At 37.2% G+C, this 24,222-nt stretch overlaps 1 protein-coding gene across 2 annotated transcripts in view; it reads left to right on the top strand.

Moving 5' to 3' along the window:
- Positions 1 to 15,562, top strand: part of STRADB (STE20 related adaptor beta) — a 29,737-nt gene extending 14,175 nt beyond the window's left edge. The window contains exons 4-12 of one of the 2 annotated variants that reach the window (XM_029934072.1): positions 3,699 to 3,798; positions 7,519 to 7,640; positions 9,863 to 9,971; positions 11,410 to 11,533; positions 12,725 to 12,896; positions 13,183 to 13,287; positions 13,444 to 13,688; positions 14,289 to 14,331; positions 14,779 to 15,562. In XM_029934072.1, the coding sequence (XP_029789932.1) occupies positions 3,699 to 3,798; positions 7,519 to 7,640; positions 9,863 to 9,971; positions 11,410 to 11,533; positions 12,725 to 12,896; positions 13,183 to 13,287; positions 13,444 to 13,688; positions 14,289 to 14,331; positions 14,779 to 14,913 (1,155 nt within the window). In that variant the 3' untranslated portion in view covers positions 14,914 to 15,562. Of the gene's footprint in view, positions 1 to 3,698; positions 3,799 to 7,518; positions 7,641 to 9,862; positions 9,972 to 11,409; positions 11,534 to 12,724; positions 12,897 to 13,182; positions 13,288 to 13,443; positions 13,689 to 14,288; positions 14,332 to 14,754 lie in introns of both variants that reach the window. The other variant, XM_029934073.1, reaches the window with a different exon arrangement.
- Positions 15,563 to 24,222: the final 8,660 nt, after the last annotated feature.

Genomic DNA, 24,222 nt, shown 5'->3' with positions numbered 1-24,222 from the left:
TTTTCCAAGCCCCGCCTGTTTTCCAAATCCTAACCCATGCATTTTAATGCTATTGCCCAAAATGAGATATACTCCTGCTGGCGACCCACTATCCAGATCTAGTAGGGGGAGGGAGCTGAAGAATGTGCCAGCTAGATGGTAGGGATTTCTTTCCCCATGCCCAGTGGTTATATATGGGATGAAAATATGTCTCTCAGTCTCAGGCCGAGTTTTTTTTTTTTTTAATCTCTTCTCTAGAAACAGTTCTGTGAGCATTTTTATTCTCTCCTCCTCCCCTTGTCTCTCCAGGGCTGCATGCGTTCTCCCTGCGTTGGACTGGGGCTCCCTCCCTTCTGCACCTCTGGGGCCCGGCCCATTTTTATTTTCCCAGTTCACACTCACTCAGGCACCTTTGAGGTTGTCTTCTTTCTGGAGTCTGTGTGTTTTCTTCCCATTCTTGCAGATCAGAGTATTGTGGCTTCAGTCCTTCTCAGTTTGATAGATGCGGTGGGCGAAAATTACAGAGCTCCCTACTTCTCTGCTATCTTGTCCCTCCCTCCCCTTTAACATTTTTTGTAAGGCTGGTTTAGTGGTGATGAATTCCTTTATTTTTTATCCTTTTGTTTGGGAAACTCTTTATCTCTTCTATTCTGAATAATAGCCTTGATAGATAGAGTATTCTTGATTGCAGTTTTTTTCCTTTAGGACTTAGAATATATCATGCCACTTGCTTCTGGCTAGAAAAGTTTCTGCTGAAACATCAGTTGATGATCTTATGGAGTTTCATGTAACTGTTTCTTGCTGCTTGTAAAATTCTCTTTTTGTCACTACCTTTTTCATTTTAATTATATGTCTTGGTGTGGCCCTCCTTGGATTGGTTTTGTTGAGGAGCTCTCTGTGCCTGCCTGGATTTCTGTTTTCTTCCTTAAATTTGGGACATTTACATCTATTGTTTCTTCAATAAATTTTCTGCCTCCTTTTTCTTCTCTTTCTGGGATCCTTAAAATGGAAAGGTTTTGGGGCTTGATGGTATTACCGAGTTTCCTTAATCTATTCTCATCTTTATGCTGTTGAGCTTGATTGGTTTTTATTACTCTTACAAGTCACTGATCTATTCTTTTGCCTTCTCTTATCTATTGTTTATTCTTTCTAGTATATTTTTGAGTTATTATGTTCTTCATCTATGTTTGGTCCTTTTTTATATTTTCTATATCTTTATTGAGAGTCTCACTGAGATCCTCTTCTCTTTTCTCAAATCAAATGGGTATCTTTATGGTCTTTACTTATTTATTATTGATCAGCCATTTCGTTTAGCTCTTTTGCTGTGACTTTGTTTTGCCTTTTCATTTGGAACATATAACTTTGTCTTTTCATTTTGTCTAACACTCTCTATTTCTCTGTGTTAGGAAAGTTAGCTTTGTCTCCTGCTCTTAAAAGTAGTGACCATCTGAAAAAGAGGTTCTGTACTGCTGAACAGTGCAATGTCCCCTCTTCACTAGAAACAGGTGCTTCAGGGATGTCTCCTATATGTGTTTTGTGCTCTCTTTTGTGGGTAAGCTGTGTTTGCCTTCAGTCCAGTGATCTGCAGTGGTTTTCCTGTTGTTGGCAGGTTTTAGTCCCTGTTTTGTGAATGGGGGACAGTTTGGGGATGCCTTGGACTTAAGGTGGGTCAGAGCTATGGTCGCACCAAACTGCAGGGTGCTCTCCCTGTGTTGTCCCCTGAGAAACTTTTGTGGGTGGGTGGGGCCTGCAGTCAGACCATTTGTTTGCCCCCTCCCACTGCTAGCGTCAGAATCAGAGTGATATGTGTGGTTATCTTCACCTCTCCCTACAGCAGGAGTCACTTCAGACTGGTACAGCCTACTGTCTAGGATGCTTGCAGAATGTCACGCCTGTGACACTGCCTTGGATGGACTCCTGCTGAAGGCAGGTCTATAGGAGAACATGGGGGCAGGGCATGCTGTTAGTGAGCTCATAGGAGAGTGTTCCTGCAGGTGTCCATGTCTCTAGGTTGAGGAGAGAAATGGCACCCTCCAGCTCTTTTGTTATTAGAGAAGTCTCCTAAAGATTTCTGCCCCTCTAGCACATCTTCTGAAATTAGAAAATAAATCTTTCTATATACCCCGGTGTTTTTCAAACTACTGCTTCAGTGTTTCATCTCAGTGTGATTGTTGCTCTGGCTCTTCCAGAGCTGAGCCTGCTGATTTTTAAATTACCAGGTCTTAAGCTCCACTGATTGTCAAATCTCATGAAGTTAAGCCCCTCTGGTTTTCAAAGTCAAATATTATGGGGATTCATCTTCCCAGTGCTGGTCACCCACACATGGTGTGGGGTCTGCTTCTCTTCCTTTTTTTATTTTTATTTTAATTAAAAAATTTTTTTAATGTTTTTTATTTATTTTTGAGAGACAGAGAGAGACAGTGCGAACAGGGGAGGGTCAGAGAGAGAGGGAGATATAGAATGTGAAGCAGGCTCCAGGCTCTGAGCTAGCTGTCAGCACAGAGCCCGATGCGGGGCTCGAACCCACGAACTGTGAGATCATGACCTGAGCCGAAGTCAGACACTTAACCGACTGAGCCACTCAGGCGCCCCTAAAAAAACTGTCATATGTTCTTCTATCCCTTATTTGTGTTCTTTATATCTGAGTTTATTTGACGGTTACCTCTTCTAGTGAAATGAAATTGATTTATTTAGATTTCTTTTCTTCACTGGTTTTAATTCCAATTTTAGTATTTTACCCCTCTTGAATAGTATATACCTTTATTCATCTTTAGCTGTGAGCTTATAATTATACTTTTTGTGCTTTTTTAAAAGTTTAGGGAACATGTAGAATCAAGGATGTAAAAAGTAGCCAGTACAATTTTTACTACACAGTAATATTTCTAGTCCCACATTTCCTATCTCTACCTTGGAGGCAGCAGTGATAAAATTGTTGTCATCTGCTGATGCCTGTAAAGGCTCCCAAGTGTCCTTCAGAGTACTGGTGTCTTTTGGGAGGTCCTCTTGGCTGTCATATGACACCAGTGGGGGTGGCCTCTTCTCTCTCCTGTGTGCATGTCATTTTCACCGCCACTGGGATCTCATGCAAACCTAGAACTCTGACTCTAAAACACTCTCATGAGACTTCATATTGGTGCTCAGGAGATCTCTACCATATATATTCTTGTAACTCTTGAGGTTTATTTTTCTTTCTGATCTCCCTTCTGATTTATTTCATCTTGTGAAAAACTTCAGCAATTTTAATAGGCTGCAATGTGGAAATTTTTCCTTGATTTGTTAATACTTCCACTAGCTGAGTCAGGTACCTATCTTTGTAACAGATATAACTGGCAACCACTTGAAGCAAGAGTAAAAGTATATTCCGGACAGATCCCTGCATTTCTATCCTTGATGTGTTTATTAGATAACCTCAAGAATTAACAGCCATTTCTAGCAATTCCTAAAAAGTGCTTCCTGGAAATTATACAGAAAACTATTCTTTGCTACCTATAAATCTGTTTTTCCCACCTTGTCCCCCTTTACATGCTGACAGCTTTTTAACCACTTATTAGCAATTGTAAACTCTTTTTAGATCTTGAACAGTGTCTTAAGACACCTTCCAATGCTTTCCTAATGAGCACTGTGTTTGAAAATAAAATATCAGTATTTTATATTAGGATAGAGGACCATATGGGGGACCAAAAAATTCAATTTGTTTTCCTCTTTTTAAAACGATGCAGGTTGATGAGCCACCCTTTTCCCGGTTGCCTTCATCCACTAGAGCCAAGGATGTGGTATGTTCCACCAATGTTTCTCACTATGAACTCCAAGTGGAAATTGGTAATTATCCTAGATTGACCCTTCATTGTTAGAAATGAAATTGATGACAAAATGATTATTTTGTGAGTGGGTCTTTTTCTGTTATCACCTAAAAGACTAATGTTTTATGTCTCTCCTAAAATAGCAGCCCCAAGTTTCAAGAATTACTTTCTAGAATTTTTCCTTTTCACTCCAGTATTTTTAGAGGAGGAAGACACTAAGTAATCTAAATATCATTTGTGTCTTTATTGTAGGATTCTTCTGATTTTATGTCTATAATTTATACTGGGTATGAAAAACCATGTAAATCTTTTTAGTCAGTCTTTTAAGCAAGTTTCTTTTTACTTAAAAACTTGCCTAGGGTTGGTCACCTTAGTGGCTCAGTCAGTTGAGTGTCTCTTGATTTCAGCTCAGGTTATGATCTCACAGTTCATAAGATTGAGCCCTGGTTGGGCTCCACACTGGGCATGGAGCCTGCTTAAGATTCTCCCTCCCCCTCTGCTGATACCCCTACCCTGGTCACGTGTGTGTGCACTCTCTCTCAAAAACGAAACAAGACAAAACAAAAAGTTACCTAAAATCCCATTTGTAGTAAAAAAAACCTTTCTCAGTTAAGTTTGGAACAGGATGAGTTATTGCTTATAGCCATATACATGTGAAATATGTGCTATGAATATTCAGAAACATCTATGAGGCATTGCAAACAGATACTATTAGATGCTAGGGATATAAAACCATGTAAAACACTTGAGGAATCTACATTCTCTCTGGGAAGCTGAACACGTAAGATAGCCTTGTTTATGTACTAGAGGGTACTGTAGTAGAGATGTGTTAAGTGTTACGGGAACAGAAAAGATGGACTATCTGACTATCCATCTTGACTACTTTGAGAGTCAAGGAAGATCACAAAAATGAGCTGGATTCTGAAAAATGAGGAAAAGTTTGCTGAATGTTCTAGTCAGGGTTTTTGTTACAAATAACAGAAAACAATCCTGACCAATTTGAGAGGAATTTTTTTTTTTAACTTTCTCGGCCCTTTATTCCAGTCTTTTTTTTTTTTTAAATTTATAGTTTATTGTCAAGTTCGTTTCCACATAACACACAGTACTCCTCCGCACAAGTGCCCTCCTCCATGACCATCAACCCTCTTCCCTTCTCCCCCTCCCCCTTCAGCCCTCAGTTTGTTTTCAGTATTCAAGAGTCAAGAGAGGAATTTTTTGAACAGTATTACTAACAGACAGAATTATTGGCTAGAGAGATAGACTTGGAAGAAACTAAGAGAACCTGCATAACTAGAACTGGAGCCAGGACAAGGCATAGGAACAGCCTAGTTAGTGTATCACCTGTTCGAGTACTTATATCCCAGGTAGTGGAACCCACTGCAGGGAATTCTGACCGCCTCTGCTTCTGTTTGTCACTAATTCCATCCTTCAGTTGGCTAAGCATAGAAAACTGCCCCCAAATTAGAACGGACATTCAGATGGTGTCAATTCAAAAAAGGTAAAAACAGAATTACTTCAGTAGATGACTGAGGAAGGATGGTTAGAGGGGAACAACCCCGTAGTTTATCTTTGCCTACAAGTGGGAACAGAGGGAGAGTAGGCAGTGGTCAGAGACAAATCTGGGAAGGAAGGTTTGGAACACATGGTGTATTTAGAAGTTCAGACTCTGTCACACCTCACAACTTACCTACTTCATTGCTTAAAGCGTTTAAGGCACAAGTTTGGAATTTATCCTTTCTGTGCTTTAGATACAGTGTAAAACAGTGACAATGGTAGTAATACCATCTAACAGGCACTGAGCTGAACATTTCATGTGTAGTTTTTCATGTCCGCCTTTTACCACTCCCAGTTGGCTAATGAAGATACTGAGGCTCTGAGAATTCAAGTAGACGTCTTACAGCTGGTGATTTGAAAGAAAACCATTCTGACGGGAGGGCCTAAGCTCTTAGGTGCTACACTGTAGTACTCTTGTCCTGATAAAATCCTGAGTTCTAGAAGGAAAGCTGGCAGCAGTTACAGGCAGCAGTCTAGAAGATGTAGCTAGTGATTTACAACTGGAAGTATCACACATATCACCCAAGTCTTTAAAAATTGCGGTGCCAATATCCTATCTCAGACCTAATGAATCAAAATTTCTGGTGAATAGGACAGGACCTAAGGAGAGGCTTTTGAAGTAGATCACCCAGTAACTTGGGAGTATGTCTTAGTTGAGAATGCAGGGCATGATAAGGAAGGCACTGCATTTGACAGGCAAAGGAGGACAGGACTTGAACTAAGGCAGTCATGCTGACGCTGGAGTGAAAGATGAATTTGTGATGATCCATTTCGAAGATAAGTGGCAGAATTTGATTGTGGAAAGAGAGAGGAACTAACACTTATTAGGTGCCTATTGATAGGTGCCACTCCAGGCATTTTAAATTTTAAAAACTGATACAACCAAATATTGGTGAGTATGTCAAGCAGCTATAGCTCTTCTACATTGCTTGTGGGATTAAAAATGGTTCAGCTACTTTCAAAACCAGTTTTGTAACTTTTTATAAGATTAAAGATACTGACCCAGCAATCCCACTTGCAAGTATTTGCCAAAGAGAAATGAAAACATATGGCTACTTAAAGAATGTTTTGGCAGCTTTATAGTCACCAAAAACTGAAAACAACCCAAATATCTATCAACTTATGAATGGATAAATAAATTATGATTTGTGCATACGATGGATTATCACTCAGCAATGCAAGAAGCTCTTAAAACAACATAGAACAAACTCTAAAAGCATTATGCTAAGGAAAAGAAGCTGGACTCAACAGACTGTACTCTTTATGATACCATTTATGTGACAAACATCACATCAGTTGTGTAGGGATTGCTGGTTGTATCCTGTTGTTTGAATTTGTCATAATTTATCAAGTCACAATTTTAGCAGTTATAACAGATCCAGAATGGTATATCATTGTGGTTTTTTATTTACATTTCCTATCTTGAGTATATTTTCATTTGCTTATTGGACATACCTATATCTTTTTTTGTGTGTGTGGATTGCCTATTTAATCATCTGAATATTTTTTATTTAAGATTTTTTTAAGTTTATTTTAAGAGAGAGAGCTTGCTATGGGAAGGGAACAGAGAGAGAGAGAGAGAGAGAGAGAGAGAGAGAATCCCAAGTAGGTTCTGCACTGTGAGCATGGAGTCCAACATGGGGCTCAAACCCACAAACCATGATATTGTGACCCGAGCCTTTTAAATCAAGAGTCAGATGCTTAACAAACTGGGCCACCCACACACTTCTACATATTTTTTTAAATTTAATTTAATTTTTGAAAGAGAGTGAGCATGTGAGCACAGGGGAGGGGCAGAGGGAGAGAATCTTAAGCAGGCCTCATGCTCAGCACAAAGCCCAACATTGAGGCTCAGTCTCATGACTGTGAGATCATGACCTGAGCTGAAATCAAGGGTCTGACACTTAACCAACTGAGCCACCCAGACACCCCAAATCTTATGCATATTTTTCAATTTAGTGTTAGTTTATATAGAATTGTAGGAATTCTGTTGGTATAGAGTTGTAGGAATTTTTTATATATGCTGGATGTCAGTCCTGTCAGATATAAGCATAGTTAATACCTTCAATCAGTGGTTTATCTTTTCATTTTCTTAAGTGTTTACTTAAAGAGCAGTTTGATGATTTCCAAATTGTTAGTTTTTTTCTTCTTTGGTTACTAACATGAGTTTTACATCTGACTATAGGAAGAGGATTTGACAACTTGACTTCTGTCCATCTTGCCCGGCATACTCCTACAGGAACACTGGTGACTATAAAAATTACAAATCTGGAAAACTGCACTGATGAACGCCTGAAAGCTTTACAGGTAACAATATGAAAAAATTATTTCTTTAATGTCTATTTGAGGAGATTACATCTGTAAGAATTTTTTTACCAAATGAATAGTTCTTTCTGTTAGAGAAAATTAGATGTATTTCCTGTAATGAATATGCAAGTACAGAACTGGAAGGAGTACTTGGAATCCAGATTCACAAAAGAACAAATATAGTCAAATTTTGGTAATAACTATAAATTCCCTCAGATGAATATCCTATTCAAAATGCTGGTCTGGAGATTTACAATACTATGCCAATCACAAATAGTCAAATAGGGAAATAGAAAAAACAGAAGCATACAATTTCCTTTTCATCCAGCCAAGTAAAATTAACTACTGAAATGAATAAATTTTAACAGAATTGCATTCTAGGAATATTATAATACCATTTCATTGTCACTAATTTTTTTTAATTTTCAAGTTAAAAAAATTTTTTAAAAATTAGTTTATTTAAATTCAAGTTAGTTAACATACAGTGTAGTATTGGTTTCAGGAGAAGAACCCAGTGATTCATCACTTACATATAACACCCAGTGCTCATCCCAGTAAGTGCCTTCCTTAAAACCCATCACCCGTTTGGCCCATCCACCCACTTCAGCAACCCTCAGTTTGTTCTCTGTATTTAAGAGTCTCTCATGTTTGCCTCCCTCTCTGTTTTTATCTTATTTTTCCTTCCCTTCCCCTATGTTCATCTTTTGTGTTTCTTAAATTACACATGAGTGAAATCATATATTTGTCTTCTTCTGATTTATTTTGCATATCAGAATTCCCTCCAGTGCCATCCACATTGTTGCAAATGGCAAGATTTCATTCTTTTTGATTGTCAAGTAGCATTCCATTGTATATATATGTACATGTACACACCACATCTCCTTTATCCATTCATCAGTTGATGGACATTTCGGCTCTTTCCATAATTTGGCTATTGTTGAGAGCTCTGCTATAAGCATTAGGGTGCATGTGCCCCTTCGAATCAGCATTTTTTATCTTTTGGATAAATACCTAGTAGTGCAATTGCTGGGTCGTAGGGTAGTTCTATTTTTAATTTTTTGAAGAACTGCCATACTGTTTTCCAGAGTGGCACTAACTTCTAGTTAGTTAATTGGGGCGCCTGGGTTGCTCAGTCAGTTTAGTGTCTGACTTTAGCTCAGGTCATGATCTCATGGTTTGTGGGTTTGAGCCCCCTGTTGGGCTCTGTGCTGACAGCTTGGAGCCTGGAATCTGCTTCAGATTCTGTGTCTCCCTCTCTCACTCCCTCCCTCCCTTGTTCATTCTCTCGTCTCTCTATCTCCTCTCTTTCTCTCTCAAAAATAAACATTTAAAAAATGTAAAGAAATAAATTCTAGTTAGTTAACATATAATGTTTGGTTTTAGATGTAGAATTTAGTTGTTCATCACTTACATATAACACCCAGTGCTCATCACAGCAGGTGTCTTCCTTAATGCCCATGGCCCATTTAGCACATCCCCCCAACCCCTCCGCCCCCCTCCCTTCCATGAACCCTCAGTTTATTCTATAGTTAATTCTATAGTTAAGAGTCTCTTAATGGTTTGCCTCATTCTCCTTTTGAACCCCCTTCCTCTATGTTCGTGTGCTTTCTTTCTTTAATTCCACATTTGAGTGAAATCATATGGTATTTGTCTTTCTCTGACTTATTTCACTTAACATAATACACTCCATCCATGCTGTGTCACTGATCATTTTTGATATAAAGAGGGAAAGCATTTTGTTTTGATATTGTCCAAATTTTTACATGTGACATGTATATTGTACAGAAAAAAAGATTGAAAGAAATTATACTGAAATGTTAACAGTGGTTCTCTCTGAGATTTAGTGTTAGAAGTGATTATCTTCATAGTTTTATGTATTTTTAAATGTTTCTATTATAAGAATACAGTATAGTTATGAAAAGTATGACTTCAGGAGTCAGACTAAGATCACATCTTACTTCTACTTCTTTTGTTGGTTATGTGCTCTTGGACAAGTTTTCTAACTTATTTCTACATTTCTTATTTCCTATTTCTCTCTTGTAAAATAGGAATGATCTTATGACATTTCTTGTTATGGTGGTGAGATCTAAAGAAATGGCAGCACCAAGAACTTGGTATCAGTAAATTCTGCTGAGTGTTAGCTGCCACCTCTGCTGTTATTTTCATCATAAGGCAAAAACAAGTTGTTTTTAAGTGTCTTGTCTCTTGTGTGTTTATCCTAGAAAGCAGTGATTCTGTCCCACTTTTTCCGGCACTCCAATATTACATCTTATTGGACCGTTTTCACTGTTGGGAGCTGGCTTTGGGTTATTTCTCCATTTATGGCCTATGGTAAGAAAACTCATCTTACATAAAACAACTCATAGTTTAGCCTGGAAGCTATACTTATAAGGATGAATGGGATCTTAGATTTATGATTCACTACTTTAAAGAAATTTTTTTTATTTATTTTTGAGACAGAGAGAGACAGAGCACGAGTGGGGAGAGGCAGAGAGAGGGAGACACAGAATTCTAAATAGGCTACAGGCTCTGAGCTCTCAGCACAGAACTCGATGTGGGGCTCGAACCCACGAACTGTGAGATCATGACCTGAATCAAAGTTGGATGCTTAACTGAGCCACCCAGGCACCACTATGATTCACTACTTTTAATTTATAAATCTGGTGGCGAATTCTAGGGACACCTGGGTGGCTCAGTCAGTTAAGCTTCCAACTTCAGCTCAGGTCATGATCTTGTGGTTCATGAGTTTGAGCCCCACATTGGACTCTGTGCTGACAGCAGGGAGCCTGGAGCCTGCTTTAGATTCTATTTCTCCCTCTCTCTCCCTGCCTCTCCCCCACTCATTCTCTCTCTCTCAAAAAAAAATTTTTTTTAAATAAATCTGGTGGCCAATTCTAGATATCATGACAAATTTCCATATCTGGTTCATGCTGACCTGATGATCAATGAAACCACTGCTGCTTCCCCAAGAAGTCTGTGCCTTTGAACAAGCTCTCTTCCCTTCAGTTTCTTGCCCTCCTCCCAATGGAGAGCCACTATAAGTCTTTAAGCAGAATGTTTCTTCACCTATGGATACCATATCTGTCCCTATTTCTCCAGTTGTAAACTAACTTTATTGTAATATAAACATATATGTGAGTACCTGTCTCCTTTCACTGGACTTGAGCTTCTTGAGAGCAGGATCATATATGTATTTTCCATTTTGGTGCTCATACAATTTCTTGCACAAAGTGTTCTTGCACAAATAAATGGATTCTAGAGCTTTTTAAATTTTTTATTATTAAAAAATTAAATAAATTTTTTAGTTTTAATATAATTTATTGTCCAGTTGGCTAATATACATTGTATACAATGTGCTCTTAGTTTTAGGGGTAGCTTCCCGTGATTCATCGCTTACATACAACGTCCAGTGTTCATCCCAACAAGTGCCCTCCTCCAAGCCCATCACCCATTTCCCCCTCTCACCTTCCCCCTCATCATCCCTCAGTTTGTTCTAACTCTCAAAGAGTTAGAGCTTTGATTTTTAGGACAACTTTTGTGAATTGCCTCTGGATCTAAAAATATATAAACACAGTATTCTTTTAGTAATACTGAAAATTGTTAATTCTCTTTTCTAATCTCTAGAGTATCATTAGAAAAGTCTTTTTAAGGATTCTTCAAGGAAAACTACCTTTGCATAGGAAAGTGGGTAGACTTTATGGTTGAAAAGAACATTTAAAACATAGCTAGAAGGAAAATCAGTGTTGACGATTTCAGGTGTTTCTTTCAGGTTCAGCAAGTCAACTCTTGAAGACTTACTTTCCTGAAGGAATGAGTGAAACCTTAATCAGAAACATTCTCTTTGGAGCAGTGAGAGGGTTGAGCTATCTGCACCAAAATGGCTGCATTCACAGGTATTTACTCATTTATATTTTACAGAATGAAATCATTTAAGAAGCTTTTAGGAAGGAGAAGTTGAGTGTTAGGAGAAATAGGAAACTCATAAATGAAAATTGAAGGAGGGAGGGGCCAGTAGTTATAGTAAATGGTTATTACATTTTATGGTCACTCACCAAAAATGTTCAGAGCACATCCTGTTTGCCAAATGCTCTGCTCAGTGTTCTGGTGGAGAGCCTGCCCTCATGGAGCTCTGTTTGGGGTATAACCACTATGTACTGGAATACTTGCTATCTCTTTTGTTTTTCTTAAGCATATAAAGAACTGCTTTATCTGCTTTACAACTCTATGTCATATTTATATCATGTACAAATTGGAACTGAACCTTTCTTTCATTTCTTAAATATGTTGTAACACCTTGAGATTATCATACTAAATATCAGGTTTCTTGTTTTTAAACTATAGATGCAGAACAAATTGGCTAAATGTTAACAACAATGCTGTTCTAAGATATACTGGGACTTTTTTCTTATTTAAAAATAATTTTAAAAGGTTTTTTTTTTAACTGTTTCAGTCTCTCTCTTTAAAACCTTTTTTCTTCCTGTTCATTTTTAGGAACATTCTGGTTAACTGAGTAGTTCTCATAGACCGTATTCTAGTTAATCAAGGTTTTACTATAGTTAACCAGACTCTCTTAGTTTCTAAATTCAGTATTTTAGATGAAAAGCAGGCTTTTATAATTTATTTGACAAAAGAAATTTTTATATAAGACCTATCTTTATAAATGATGTTAATAACAAGGGAGGCTGCCTTCTTATTGGATAATACTAAATTTAACTTTGTATTCTAACTTTATGCTTCAAATATTACTTTTTTTAGACTTCTCCTTGGATATTTTGCAGCAGTATCCTAAAATAGTGAAATTAATAATTTGATTCTATTCCAAGTTTGAAAAAAAATATTGCTTCCAAACATGCAGCTGTCAGTTGTATTTTCCCTTGTTCTAATGCTATATTAAATAGTTGAAAGGATTCCTTAATTCCCTGAACATATGTGTGTGTGTGTGTGTGTAAGCACACTTACATAGAAGTGTGCTGTTTTATAAAGAGTATCTAATTTCCAGGAGAATACATGGATTTGTTCTGACCAGATTTTTATTCTTCATTGGCCGATTTCCTAGTATTTAGGATTGTTTCTTTTTGTTCTAGGAGTGTTAAAGCCAGCCATATCCTCATTTCTGGTGATGGCCTAGTGACCCTCTCTGGCCTGTCCCACCTGCATAGTTTGGTTAAGCATGGACAGAGGCATAGGGCTGTGTTTGATTTCCCACAGTTCAGCACATCAGTGCAGCCGTGGCTGAGCCCAGAACTACTGAGACAGGTCAGGTGTGGCCTTTGCATTGGGTTGTCTGTGCATCTTGAGTGTCTTCTGAGCTTGACTAAAGGACAATTGTGCCCTTAGATTTGGCTTGGTGAATGGCCTACTGCAACACTTTTTCTCTTTCTTGTCAAAATTATTGTTAGGGATTTAAAAATGTATATACCATACATTTTAGGTATATCTTGATTTCTCACTTATGAGTTGTTTTCATTGTTCCACATCCTTTCTCAAAAAACTTTTTATTACATTATTTACACTAAAAGACTTCAAATTAATTGTTCTACAGGATTTACATGGATATAATGTAAAGTCAGATATTTACAGTGTTGGGATTACAGCATGTGAATTGGCCAGTGGGAAGGTACCATTCCAGGACATGCATAGGACTCAGGTAAATCTACTAAAATCCCCAAACTAATTTCCATTCATAAGATCTCTTATATTCTACGTAGTTTCTGTTATAAATGTCTTTGATCTTAGAATCTTTATTATTGTTATTTTAATAATTTACCTGGAAAGAGTTGAAGGAAACTTTTGTTTCTTTTAGATGTTATTACAGAAACTGAAAGGTCCGCCTTACAGTCCATTGGATGTTAGTATCTTCCCTCAGTCAGAATCCAGAATGAAGAATTCCCGATCAGGTGGAGACTCTGGGATTGGAGAAAGTGTACTAGTCTCCAGTGGAACTCGAACAGTAAATAGTGACAGATTGCAAACTCCATCCTCAAAAACTTTCTCTCCTGCATTCTTTAGCTTGGTAAAGCTCTGTTTGCAACAAGATCCTGAGAAAAGGTAATATTGGCCACTTCTAAATAGCATCAAACTTGTATGTTTTATATTTTATAGCTTTTCAAGTGTCTTTTATCAATCTTTTGATCAAAAAACTATAGTCTAATCCAGAAAATAACAAAACTAAAAACCAGTAGAGGCAATGAGCAAATGGAAATAATATTGGATCGGAAGTCAGAAGACTGGGCTCCTTTCCTAAATCACCTTGTAAAAATCAGTTCAACTTTCTGGACATTAATTACTGTATTTATGTTAATACATTTTAGAAAGCTCCAAGCAGTACAAAAATGTAGTTACTATTATAATAATAATGTAAATTATAACTATACATTAGTGTTAGTTCTTTAGGAATAAGGTGTGCTTATCTTTTTTAGCCCCTTAATGCCTAGCATACTTCCTTATAATTAGTGCCCAATAAATGTTATCTCTCAGTGCTTTCCATTACTCAAGGTGAAAACTTCCTGATATTTCTTGTTCCTTTTAATTTTTTAGTAGTCAGTTTTATAGCTCTGAATCTAATTTCAAATACACTTTTACACCTAAAAATACACAGTCTAATATGAGGTTTTATTTTTTTTTTTTATAACATTAAAAAACTTTTAGACCATCTGCAAGCAGTTTATTGTCCCATGTGTTCTTCAGACAGGTAAGCCGATATATCTTTTGTTGTCTAGATAGTTTTAATTACTATTAAACATTCATTTCATCTGGTTAGCTTATGGGGACAGTTTGGTAACCAAATGACTTTCTTAAAGTTAAAAATAAGAAAACTTTTATAGTAGCATTCAATTATAAGCTTTCTAAAAATATTTCCATTTTGTAAAACAAAATGAACAGAAACAATATCATTAAATGTTACTATACCCTCAGCTTGAGAGACAGTTTTCTATACTGGCTAGAAATGAAAGCGGAAAAATAATTTCTGATAAAAATCAGTTTATTTGGTTATTACTTCTTCCTGTGTTCAGATGATCAAAGGCATTTTTAGTGAAAATACCTAAAAACAATCTTAAACACTTTTAATATGATTTTTAAAAAAGTCATTTATTGCTGACATATGTACCAATAGCTTTATTTTGAGTTTTTTTAACAGATGAAAGAAGAAACCCAGGACTCAATACTTACACTGTTGCCTCCTAAACCATCAGTAGCACTGTCTCCAGTGTCACCTTGGACTGAGCCGGAATGTGATTTTCCTGATGAAAAAGACTCAAACTGGGAATTCTAGGGCTGCCAAATCCTGTATGTCCTAGATACTTGACACTTTCTCCCTGCTGCTTTTCTTCTGTATTGCTAGGTACAAAAAACTAGAATTATACTTGAAAATACCATTGTTGCACTGGAGAATCTATTGTTTAAAACCACTCTGTTCAAAGGAGCATGAGTTTATAGCCTCTTTGGTTAACTCAGAGTTCTATTTTAACTCCAGGAAAACGTCAGAATTATGAATCTAGTTACATTTAGTGTCATTTGTTCTCCCCCAAGCTGTGACTAATTCCTCTTCTTGATCTTTGAGCCATTTAATTTTTTCAGCATTTTGTTGTCCTCAGAGGACAGTGCTTCCAAGTACATTTTTTACTTCCAGATTCTCTAGCCTTTTTGATCAGCCTATTATTAGACCAACAGGCTAGTTTATCCTGGCATCAAAACCTTTTGGTACTAGGGAAAAGGTTTATACTTCCCCCATTTTATTCTGTTAATACTTATGGTAATACCAAACTGAGCCTCATTCACATTAAATGATAAGGAAGTTGTCATTTGCTTTTTTTTTTTTTTTTCATTTTTAAGAGGCTAAAGTGACACTTTTCTACTTATGTAAATTATAAATCCTAAATTCATGCACCCTGTGGGAGCTCAATAAAGATTTATTAAATTGAGTTTATGGTTTTGTTTTTCCAAGGGAAGTCCCTTCTCAGATAGATTTATTTATATAACCTAAAGATATTCTGGCCCTTTATAGGACTATTTTTGCTGCGGTAGGGGATACAACATTTAAGGGCATAGAGATCTTAACTAATGGTTTCACCTTATTAGCAAAAGAGAGAGATGTATCTCAAAGAGTATGTAGTTTAAACTGTGGTAAATTGGGACCTACCTTAGTTAATGGATTTTCTTAATCTTATTTAATATTACCATAAAAAATTTTCAATAATTATTTTAAAACTAAAGAAGTAAAACCAATGAGACAAATAATGTAAAAATGAATAGACAATTTGAAACACAAACCTGTTGAGGTTTATTGGCCCGGATCCCCTCAAAAATGTTTAGGTTACTCCATTAAGTAAGCCATCAAGACCTGCCAACGTGGAGGAGGGAAAAGAGATGAGTACCAGATGAGGCCCTGAGATCGCCTGTAGTTGTGGGGGCTGTAGTTCATTCCACTAACCTCCTATTTCCTCTAGGTAAGACAGGCTCATGGGAACCATAGAGGAGGTTCTTCTGAATCTGGGTGGAGAGTTGATGTTAGTGCATGAGGTGGAATCTGGAAGCCATGAAGCAGTGCCTCTCAGATCTCCTGTGAGTGTCTTAGAATTCTCCAGAGAAACAAAACTAATAGGATATTCATTATAAGGAATTGACTCACACTATCATGGAGACTAATAAGTACTAAGATCTGCAAGGTGAATGGGCAACCTAGAGACCCAGGAGAATTAATGATGTAGTTCCAGTCCAAAGGCTGGCTAGCTAAAGACCCAGAAGAGCTGATGTTTTGGAGTCAACAGGCAGGAAAAAACTGATGCCCTGTTTGAAGGCAGGCAGAAGGGTCTTACTCAGGGAGGGTCAGCCTAGTCAACTGTTTTTGTTCTATTTCGGTCTTCAACTGATGAGGCCCACCCACATCAAGAGGGCAATCTCCTGTATTCAGTCTACAGATTTAGATGCCAATTTCATCCAAAAAAAACTGCTTCACAGAAATACCCAGAACAGTGTTTGACCAAATATATGGGCACCCTGTGGCCCAGTCAAACTGACACATAAAATTAACCATCACAATAGATATCAATAGCCTCACTCTGAGATTACCTGCCTTAAATTATGCACCAGAGGCTCTTTGCTTGCTATATTAATTTTCTATCTCTGGTGTAACAAATTATCACGAACTTGGTGGCATAAAATAATATAAATTTACTATGTTACAGTTCTAGAGGTCAGAAATTTTAAATGGATTGACAGGGCTACATTCATTTTAGGGGCCATAGGAAGAAATCTGCCTTTTCCAACTTCTAGAAACTACCTGCCTGCCTTTGCTTCATGGACCAGCATTATTTTAGCTTCTGTTTCATTAATCACCTCTCTGACCCTTCTGCCTCTCTCTTTTAAGGGTTCTTGTGATTATATTGGGCCTACTCAGGAAATCCAAGATAATCTCCCTATCTAAAGATTCTTAATTTAATCACAGCTTCAAAGTCCCTTTTGCCATGTAAGGTAAGATACTCATAGGTTCCTGGGATTAGGATGTAGATATGTTTGGGATGGAGCAAAGGGAGTCATTATTCTGCCTACCACACATGTCTAATCTCATCTTAGTGTCTGCTTTCTGAAGGACCAAGCTAGTACAGTCACCTTAGTTAAAATGCTCTCCTATGAGCCTCTGTAGTACTTTCCCCAAACAGCACTTAAACAACTCTTTATTTATGTCCCCAGTAGATGGTGGACTCCTTGAGAATATTGTCTTATTCGCTAATATATTCCTAGTGTTTGACATATTGTAGACATTTAATAACTATTTAAGGAATTCTTCCTTGAATAAAGGATGAGAGTTTTTTGTTATTAAAAAAGACTTGAAAAAATTTGAGAGGTCTATGATAATTTTGATTTCTATGGAAATTTTTGACTCTTGGTATGTTACAATATTGCCATTACAAGTTTAATGAGGTAAAGGATTTCAGTTTCATTTATTAAATAGTTCCTTTATTACAAGCCAGATCAGTGGCTTTTCCTAATAAGTACTATTGGTCAATTATTAGCTCTCAAATCCATTTATTCACTCTTCCCCTGCTCTGCTTCATTGGGAACTACATTTCCCATGTACCCTTACTTTCTGGTTTCCATGGAGGCAGGAGTGGCAAATTAGAGTATAAGAGGACACAGAAGAAATGTGGTGTTTCTCACCTTTTGTCCCACTTCTCTGTTTCTTGTGGTGTCTTTGATAGCAGCTGTATCTTCATCTTTTGGCTTTAGTACTCTGGTAACACCACTTCTTGCTGTCAATTCCATCTGACAGTTGGTATTACCTCCCACTCTTGCTCATCTTTGGACTGCCTTACTTTGGACTTACCTTGGTTTCTTAGCCTTTGTTCCATCACCCTTGAAACCAGTTCCCTGTGTTCCTTCTACTTGAAAGATCCAGAGTTACTTTCCCGGTTGCACTCTGATATACATACTAACAACCTTGAGGATTACACACACACACCCCAAAATTACTACCTTGAAAATACCATTAAATGAACGATCAAGGATCCATTTTCCATTAGCCAATTCTACTTAAGCCCCATAGCCTTATGATTTATGTTAGAAAAATTAAAACTGACAAAAATTCTATAAGTTGAAGTTTTTCTCAAGAGTGAACCAGAGTTTGACAAGATCCAAGTATTGTATTGGAACCTGAGAAAGATGGTGGAGTAGTAGGAGCCAATGCTCAGTTTGTCCCCTGGATACATATAGACAGTTAATTGTAGAGAAGAGGCTATAAGGAAAACTGTAGGAGAGGCAGAGATGGGGTCATTACTCAAACTCTTGGTGAGACTAACCACAAAAGAGACACAACAAGCACAGAGAAGGGAGAGGACCTACCACACAGCAGGCAACCCAGACACAGTGATGAATCACAACATCTGACTTCAAAAACCAATAGGGCTTAATTTCATGAGTTTTTACAATCAGCGGGACTTAACTCCTGGTACTTTCAAGATCAGTGGGCTTAGCTCTAGGAGAGCCAGAGAGCAATAGGAAGGTGAGTCCCCACTTTTAAAGGGACACTATAACAAAAAACCCTGCTGAAAAACAGGATAGAAGTTTGAAAAGTGCCTGGGTACACAACAAAGAGATGTATTTACTAACTTTAGAACATGTGCTAAAGGTGTAGGGATCTTTAGGAGACTTGTTCAAAACCAAGAGAGATGACAGGAGCCATTTCTCTACTGCCCCCCAGCCTAGATCACTGGACACTTACAGAAAACAGCATGAACACTCTCCACCTAGCTTACTAACTAACACACCACACTCTCCCTATGCTTTCTCCTGTGGATCCACTCCATCCACCTGTTCCACTTATCAAGAGTCCATCCAAAGTGGTGCTTGTAATTTCACATCCTACACGCAGCCCCCACTGTGACCAGTGCCACTGGTAGTAGTGACAGAGAATTTTAAAAGCAGCAAGAGAAAAGAAAACAGCTATAAACAAGGGAAACTCCATAAGGGTATCTTCTGATTTATCAGCAAAAACTTTTAATATATAATATGCCACTCCCTTCTGGTCTGCAGAGTGCTGAGAGAGAAAAAAAAAACCCCTGCAAACAAAAATACTCTACCCAGCAAGAATATCATCCAGAATAGGAGAGATAAGGAATTTCCCAAACAAAAGTTAAAGGAATTGTCACCACTAAACCAGCCTTGTAAGAAATGTTATAGGTAATTAATCTTTCAGTGGAAAGAAAAATCTATAAACAGGAGTAAGAAAATTAGAAAAGGAAAAAATTCCACAGGCACATACAAACATAATAAAGGTAGATAAATCACTTATAAGACCAGTAGGGAGAACTTCTGGCAAAGATGGCACAGTAGAAGAGCCCTAAATTCACCTGTCCCATATATATAACCAGATAACACTCACATTGGTGTAACCCAGAAAACAACCCAAAGACTGGAAGAATAAACTCCAGAACTAAATGTAGACAAGAGGCCACATTGAAGAAGGTAGAAAGGGCAGAGACACAGAGGGGAGCTAAACCCTGCAGGTCTGGCTGCCAAAAGGAGGGACACAGGTGCAGACAAGGGCATAAAACAGACTATCATACCAGGGAGACTGCACAGCAAAGACAAATCACCGTAGCATTTGGCTTTGAAAATCAGAGGGCCAAATTTCATGAATTCTTAAAACCAGCAAGACTTAAAACCTGCAACTTTAAAAATCAGCAAACTTGGCAGAGGCAGTTAAGATGGCACAGAAGAAACGGGACCCTGAGCTTGTCTCATTCCTGAAACACAGCTAGATCAGCATCAAGCCATTTTGAACATGTAGGTAATTGGTCTGAGGATTAATGCAACAACCTGTAATAACTTGAGTGACAAATCTTGGCAGATGAATTGCCCCTAAAAAAAAGAACAGGAAGAAATGACTAGAGATTTAATCAACATAGATGTAAGTAAGATGTCTGAACTAGAATTAAACATAATTATAAGAATACCAGCTGGGGTTGAAAAAAAGTATAAAAGACACCAGAGAATCCTTTCCTGCAGAGATAACTAAAATCTAGCCAGGCTGAAATTAAAAATGCTATAACTGAGAGGCAATTTCAAACAGATTCCATGATGGCTTAGATGGACAAAGCAGACTAGCAAATTAATGATAGAAGATAAAATTATGGAAAACAATGAAGCTGAAAAAAAGAGGGAATACAATGGCAAAAGATAATGATACAATACTTAGATAAATCAGTGACTTATTAAAGAGGAATAACATTCATATAAGAGTTCCAGAAGATGAAAAAAGAGAAAGGGACAGAAGGTTTTTTATAGCTGAAAACTTTCCTACTCTGGGGAAGGACACAGACACCAAAATCCAAGAAGCACAGGGAACTCCTATTAAGCAAAAAAAGTTACCAAGGCATATCATAGTCAAATTCACAAAATACACAGACAAGGAAAGTATCCTAAAAGCAACAAGGGGAAAAAAAGTCCTTAACCTGCAATGGAAGACAGATCAATTTCACAGCAAATCTGTCCACAGAAACCTGGTAGCCCACAAAGGAGAGGCAGGATAGGGGTGCCTGGGTGACTCCGTTGGTTAAGTGTCTGACTCGACTTTGGCTTGGGTCATGATCTCACAGTTACTGGATTTGATTCCCACATCAGGCTCTCTGCTGACAGTGTAGAGCCTGCTTGGGAATTCTCTGTCTCTATATGCCCTTCCCCAGCTCACATGCTCACACTTTATCTCTCTCTCAACATAAATAAACTTAAAAAAAAAAAAAAAGAATGGAGTGGCAAGATATATTTAATGTGGTGAATGGGAAAACTATGCAGCCAAGAATTCTTTTTCCAGCAAGGCTGTTATTCAGAAGAGAAGGAGAGATAAAGAGCTTCTCAGACAAAGTCTAAAGGAGTTTGTGACCACTAACCCAACCCTGCAAGAAATTTTAAGGACTTTCTGAAGAAAAAAGACAAAAGGCCAAAAGCAACAAAGAATAGAAAGGATAAGAGAACATCACCAGAAACACCAACTCTACAGGCAACACAATGGCACTAAGTTCAAATCTTTCAGTAATCACTCTGAATGTAAATGGATTAAATGCTCCAATCAAAAGACACATAGTATCAGAAGGGATTAAAAAAAAAAAGATCCATCCATATGCTGCCTACAAGAGACTCATTTTAGACCTAAAGAACCTGCAGACTGAAAGGAGATGGAGAACTATTGTTCATCCTAATATATGTCAAAAGCCAGAGTAGACATCTTAAACAAACTGTAAACTGTAAAACAAAGACTCTAACAACAGATGAAAAAGGACATTATATCATAATTAAGGGTGTGTCCACCTATCTAACAACTGTAAATACTTATGCCCCCAATGCAGAAGCACCCAAATATATAAATCAATCACAAATATAAAAAAACTTACTGATAACAGTACAATAATAGTAGGGGACTTCAACACCCCAATTATAGGAATGAACAGATTAAGCAGAAAATCAAAAGCAGTGGCTCTGAATGACACACGGGACTGAATGGACTTCACAGATATATTCAGAACATATCATCATAAAGCAGCAGAATACACATTCTTCTCTAGGGCACAGGGAATATTCTCCAGAATAGATCACAAACTGGGTCACAATCAGCCCTCAACAAGTACAAAAACACTGAGATCACACTGTGCATAGTTTCAGACCACAATGCTATAAAACTTGAAATCAATCACAAGAAAAAATTTGGAAAGACCATAAATACTTGGATGCTAAAGAACATCCTACTAAAAAATGAATGGGTTAACCAAGAAATTAAAAGAGGAAATAAAAAGGTACATGAAAATGAAAACATGACACTCCAAAACCTTTGGGATGCAGCAAAGGTGGTCATAAAATGGAGTCATATATTAATCCAGGTCTTGCTAAAGAAGGAAGACAGGTCTCAAATACACAACCTGGCATTACACTTAAAGGAGCTGTAAAAAGAACAGCAAATAAAGCCCAAAGCCAGCAGCAGAAGAGAAATAATAAAGATTAGAGTAGAAATCAATGATATTGAAATTAAAAAAAAACAGAACAATGAAATTAGGAGCTGGATCTTTGAAAGAATTAACAAAATTGATACACCTCTAGCCAGATTTATCAAAAAGAAATAGGAAATGGTCCAAATAAAATCATGAATGAAAGAGGAGAGATCATAATCAATATCGCAGAAATACAAACAATAATAACATATTATGAGTAATTATATGCCAACAATTTGGGTAATCTGGAAGAAATGGATAAATACCTAGGACCTATAAACTACCAAAACTGAAACAGGAAGAAATAGAAAAACTGAACAGACCCATAACCTATAAAGAAATTGAATCAGTAATTAAAAATCTCCCAACAAACAAGTGTCCAGAGCCAGATGGAATTCTACCATTTAAAGAAGAGTTAATATCTATTCTTTTGCAACTGTTCCAAAAAATAGAAATGGAAGGAAAACTTACAGAATCATTATATGAGGCTAGCATTATCTTGATGCCAAAACGAGACATTACAGACCAATTTCCCTGATGAACATGGATGCAATAATTCTCAACAAGTTATTAGCAAATCGAAGCCAACAATACATTAAAAAAGAATTTTTCACCATAATCAAGTGAGATTTATTCCTGGGCTGTGGTGTTGGTTCAATATCCACAAATAAATCAACGTGATACATCACGTTAATAAAAGGAAGGATAAGAACCACAAGATCCTCTCAATAGATGCAGAAAATGCATTTGATAAAATACATCCTTTCTTGATAAAAAGCTTCAAGAAAGTACAGATAGAAGGAATGACTTCAACATCATAAAGGCTATATATGGAAGACCCACAGTTAATATCATCCTTAATGGGAAAGAACTGAGAGCTTTCCCCATTAGGTCAGGAACACGACAGGGATGCCCACTCTCACCACAGTTGTTCAACACAGTGCTGGAAGTCCTAGCTCCAGCAATCAGACAACAAAAAGGAATACAAGGCATATGAATTGCCAAGGAAGAAGTCAAACTTTGACTCTTCACAGAGGACATCATAACCTACATGGAAAACCTAAAAGACTCCACCAAGAAACTGCTAAAGCTGATACATGAATTCAGCAAAGTCACAGGATATAAAATCCATGTACAGAAATCTGTTGCATTTCTAAACACAAATATTGAAGCAGCAGAAAGAGCAATCAGGGAATTGATCCCATTTACAACTGTACTAAAGCCCATAAGATACCTAGGAATAAACCTAACAAAAGATGTAAAAGATCTGCATGCTGAAAACTATAGATAGCTTATGAAAGAAATTGAACAAGACACAAAGAAATGGAAAAACATTCCATGCTCACGATTAGAGAACAAGTACTGTTAAGACGTCCATGCTATCCAAAACAATCTATATAGTCAATGGAATCCATATCAAAATAACAGCAGCATTCTTCACAGAGCTAGAACAAATAATTTGAAAATTTGTATGGAACCTGAAAACACCCCAATAGCCAAAGCCACCTTGAAAAAGAAAACCAAAGCTAGAAGTATAATCTGGACTTCAAGCTATATTACAAAGCTGTAATCATCAAGACAGTATGGTACTGGCACAAAAACAGACACATAGACCAATGGAACAAAATAGAGATCCCAGAAATGAGCTCACAACTATATGGTCAATTAATCTTTGACAAAGCCAGAAAGAATATCCAATGGAAAAAAGATAATCCCTTTAGAAAACTGTGTTTTGAAATGGACATGATGTTGGGCAGCAACATGCACAAGAATGAAACTAGACCACTTTCTTACACCATACATAAAAATAAATCTAAAATAGATGAAATACCTAAATGTAAGACAGGAAATCATCAAAATCCTAGAGAACACAGGCAGCAACCTCTTTGACCTTGTCAACAGCAACTTCTTACAGTCATGTCTCCAGAGACAAAAGAAACAAAAGCAAACATGAATGATTGGGGCTTCATCAAGATGAAAAGCTTCTGCACAGCAAAGGAAACAGTCAACAAAAATCAAAAGCAACAAACGGAATGGGAGAGGATATTTGCAAATGACTTATCAAATAAAGGGTTAGTGTGCAAAATCTATAAAGAACTTACCAA

Source organism: Suricata suricatta, chromosome 3 (assembly GCF_006229205.1).
Source record: "Suricata suricatta isolate VVHF042 chromosome 3, meerkat_22Aug2017_6uvM2_HiC, whole genome shotgun sequence".
NCBI classification, from domain to species: domain Eukaryota; kingdom Metazoa; phylum Chordata; class Mammalia; order Carnivora; family Herpestidae; genus Suricata; species Suricata suricatta.
The sequence above is the reverse complement of the archived record's forward strand: the minus strand, read 5'-3'. Positions and strand labels throughout refer to the sequence as shown.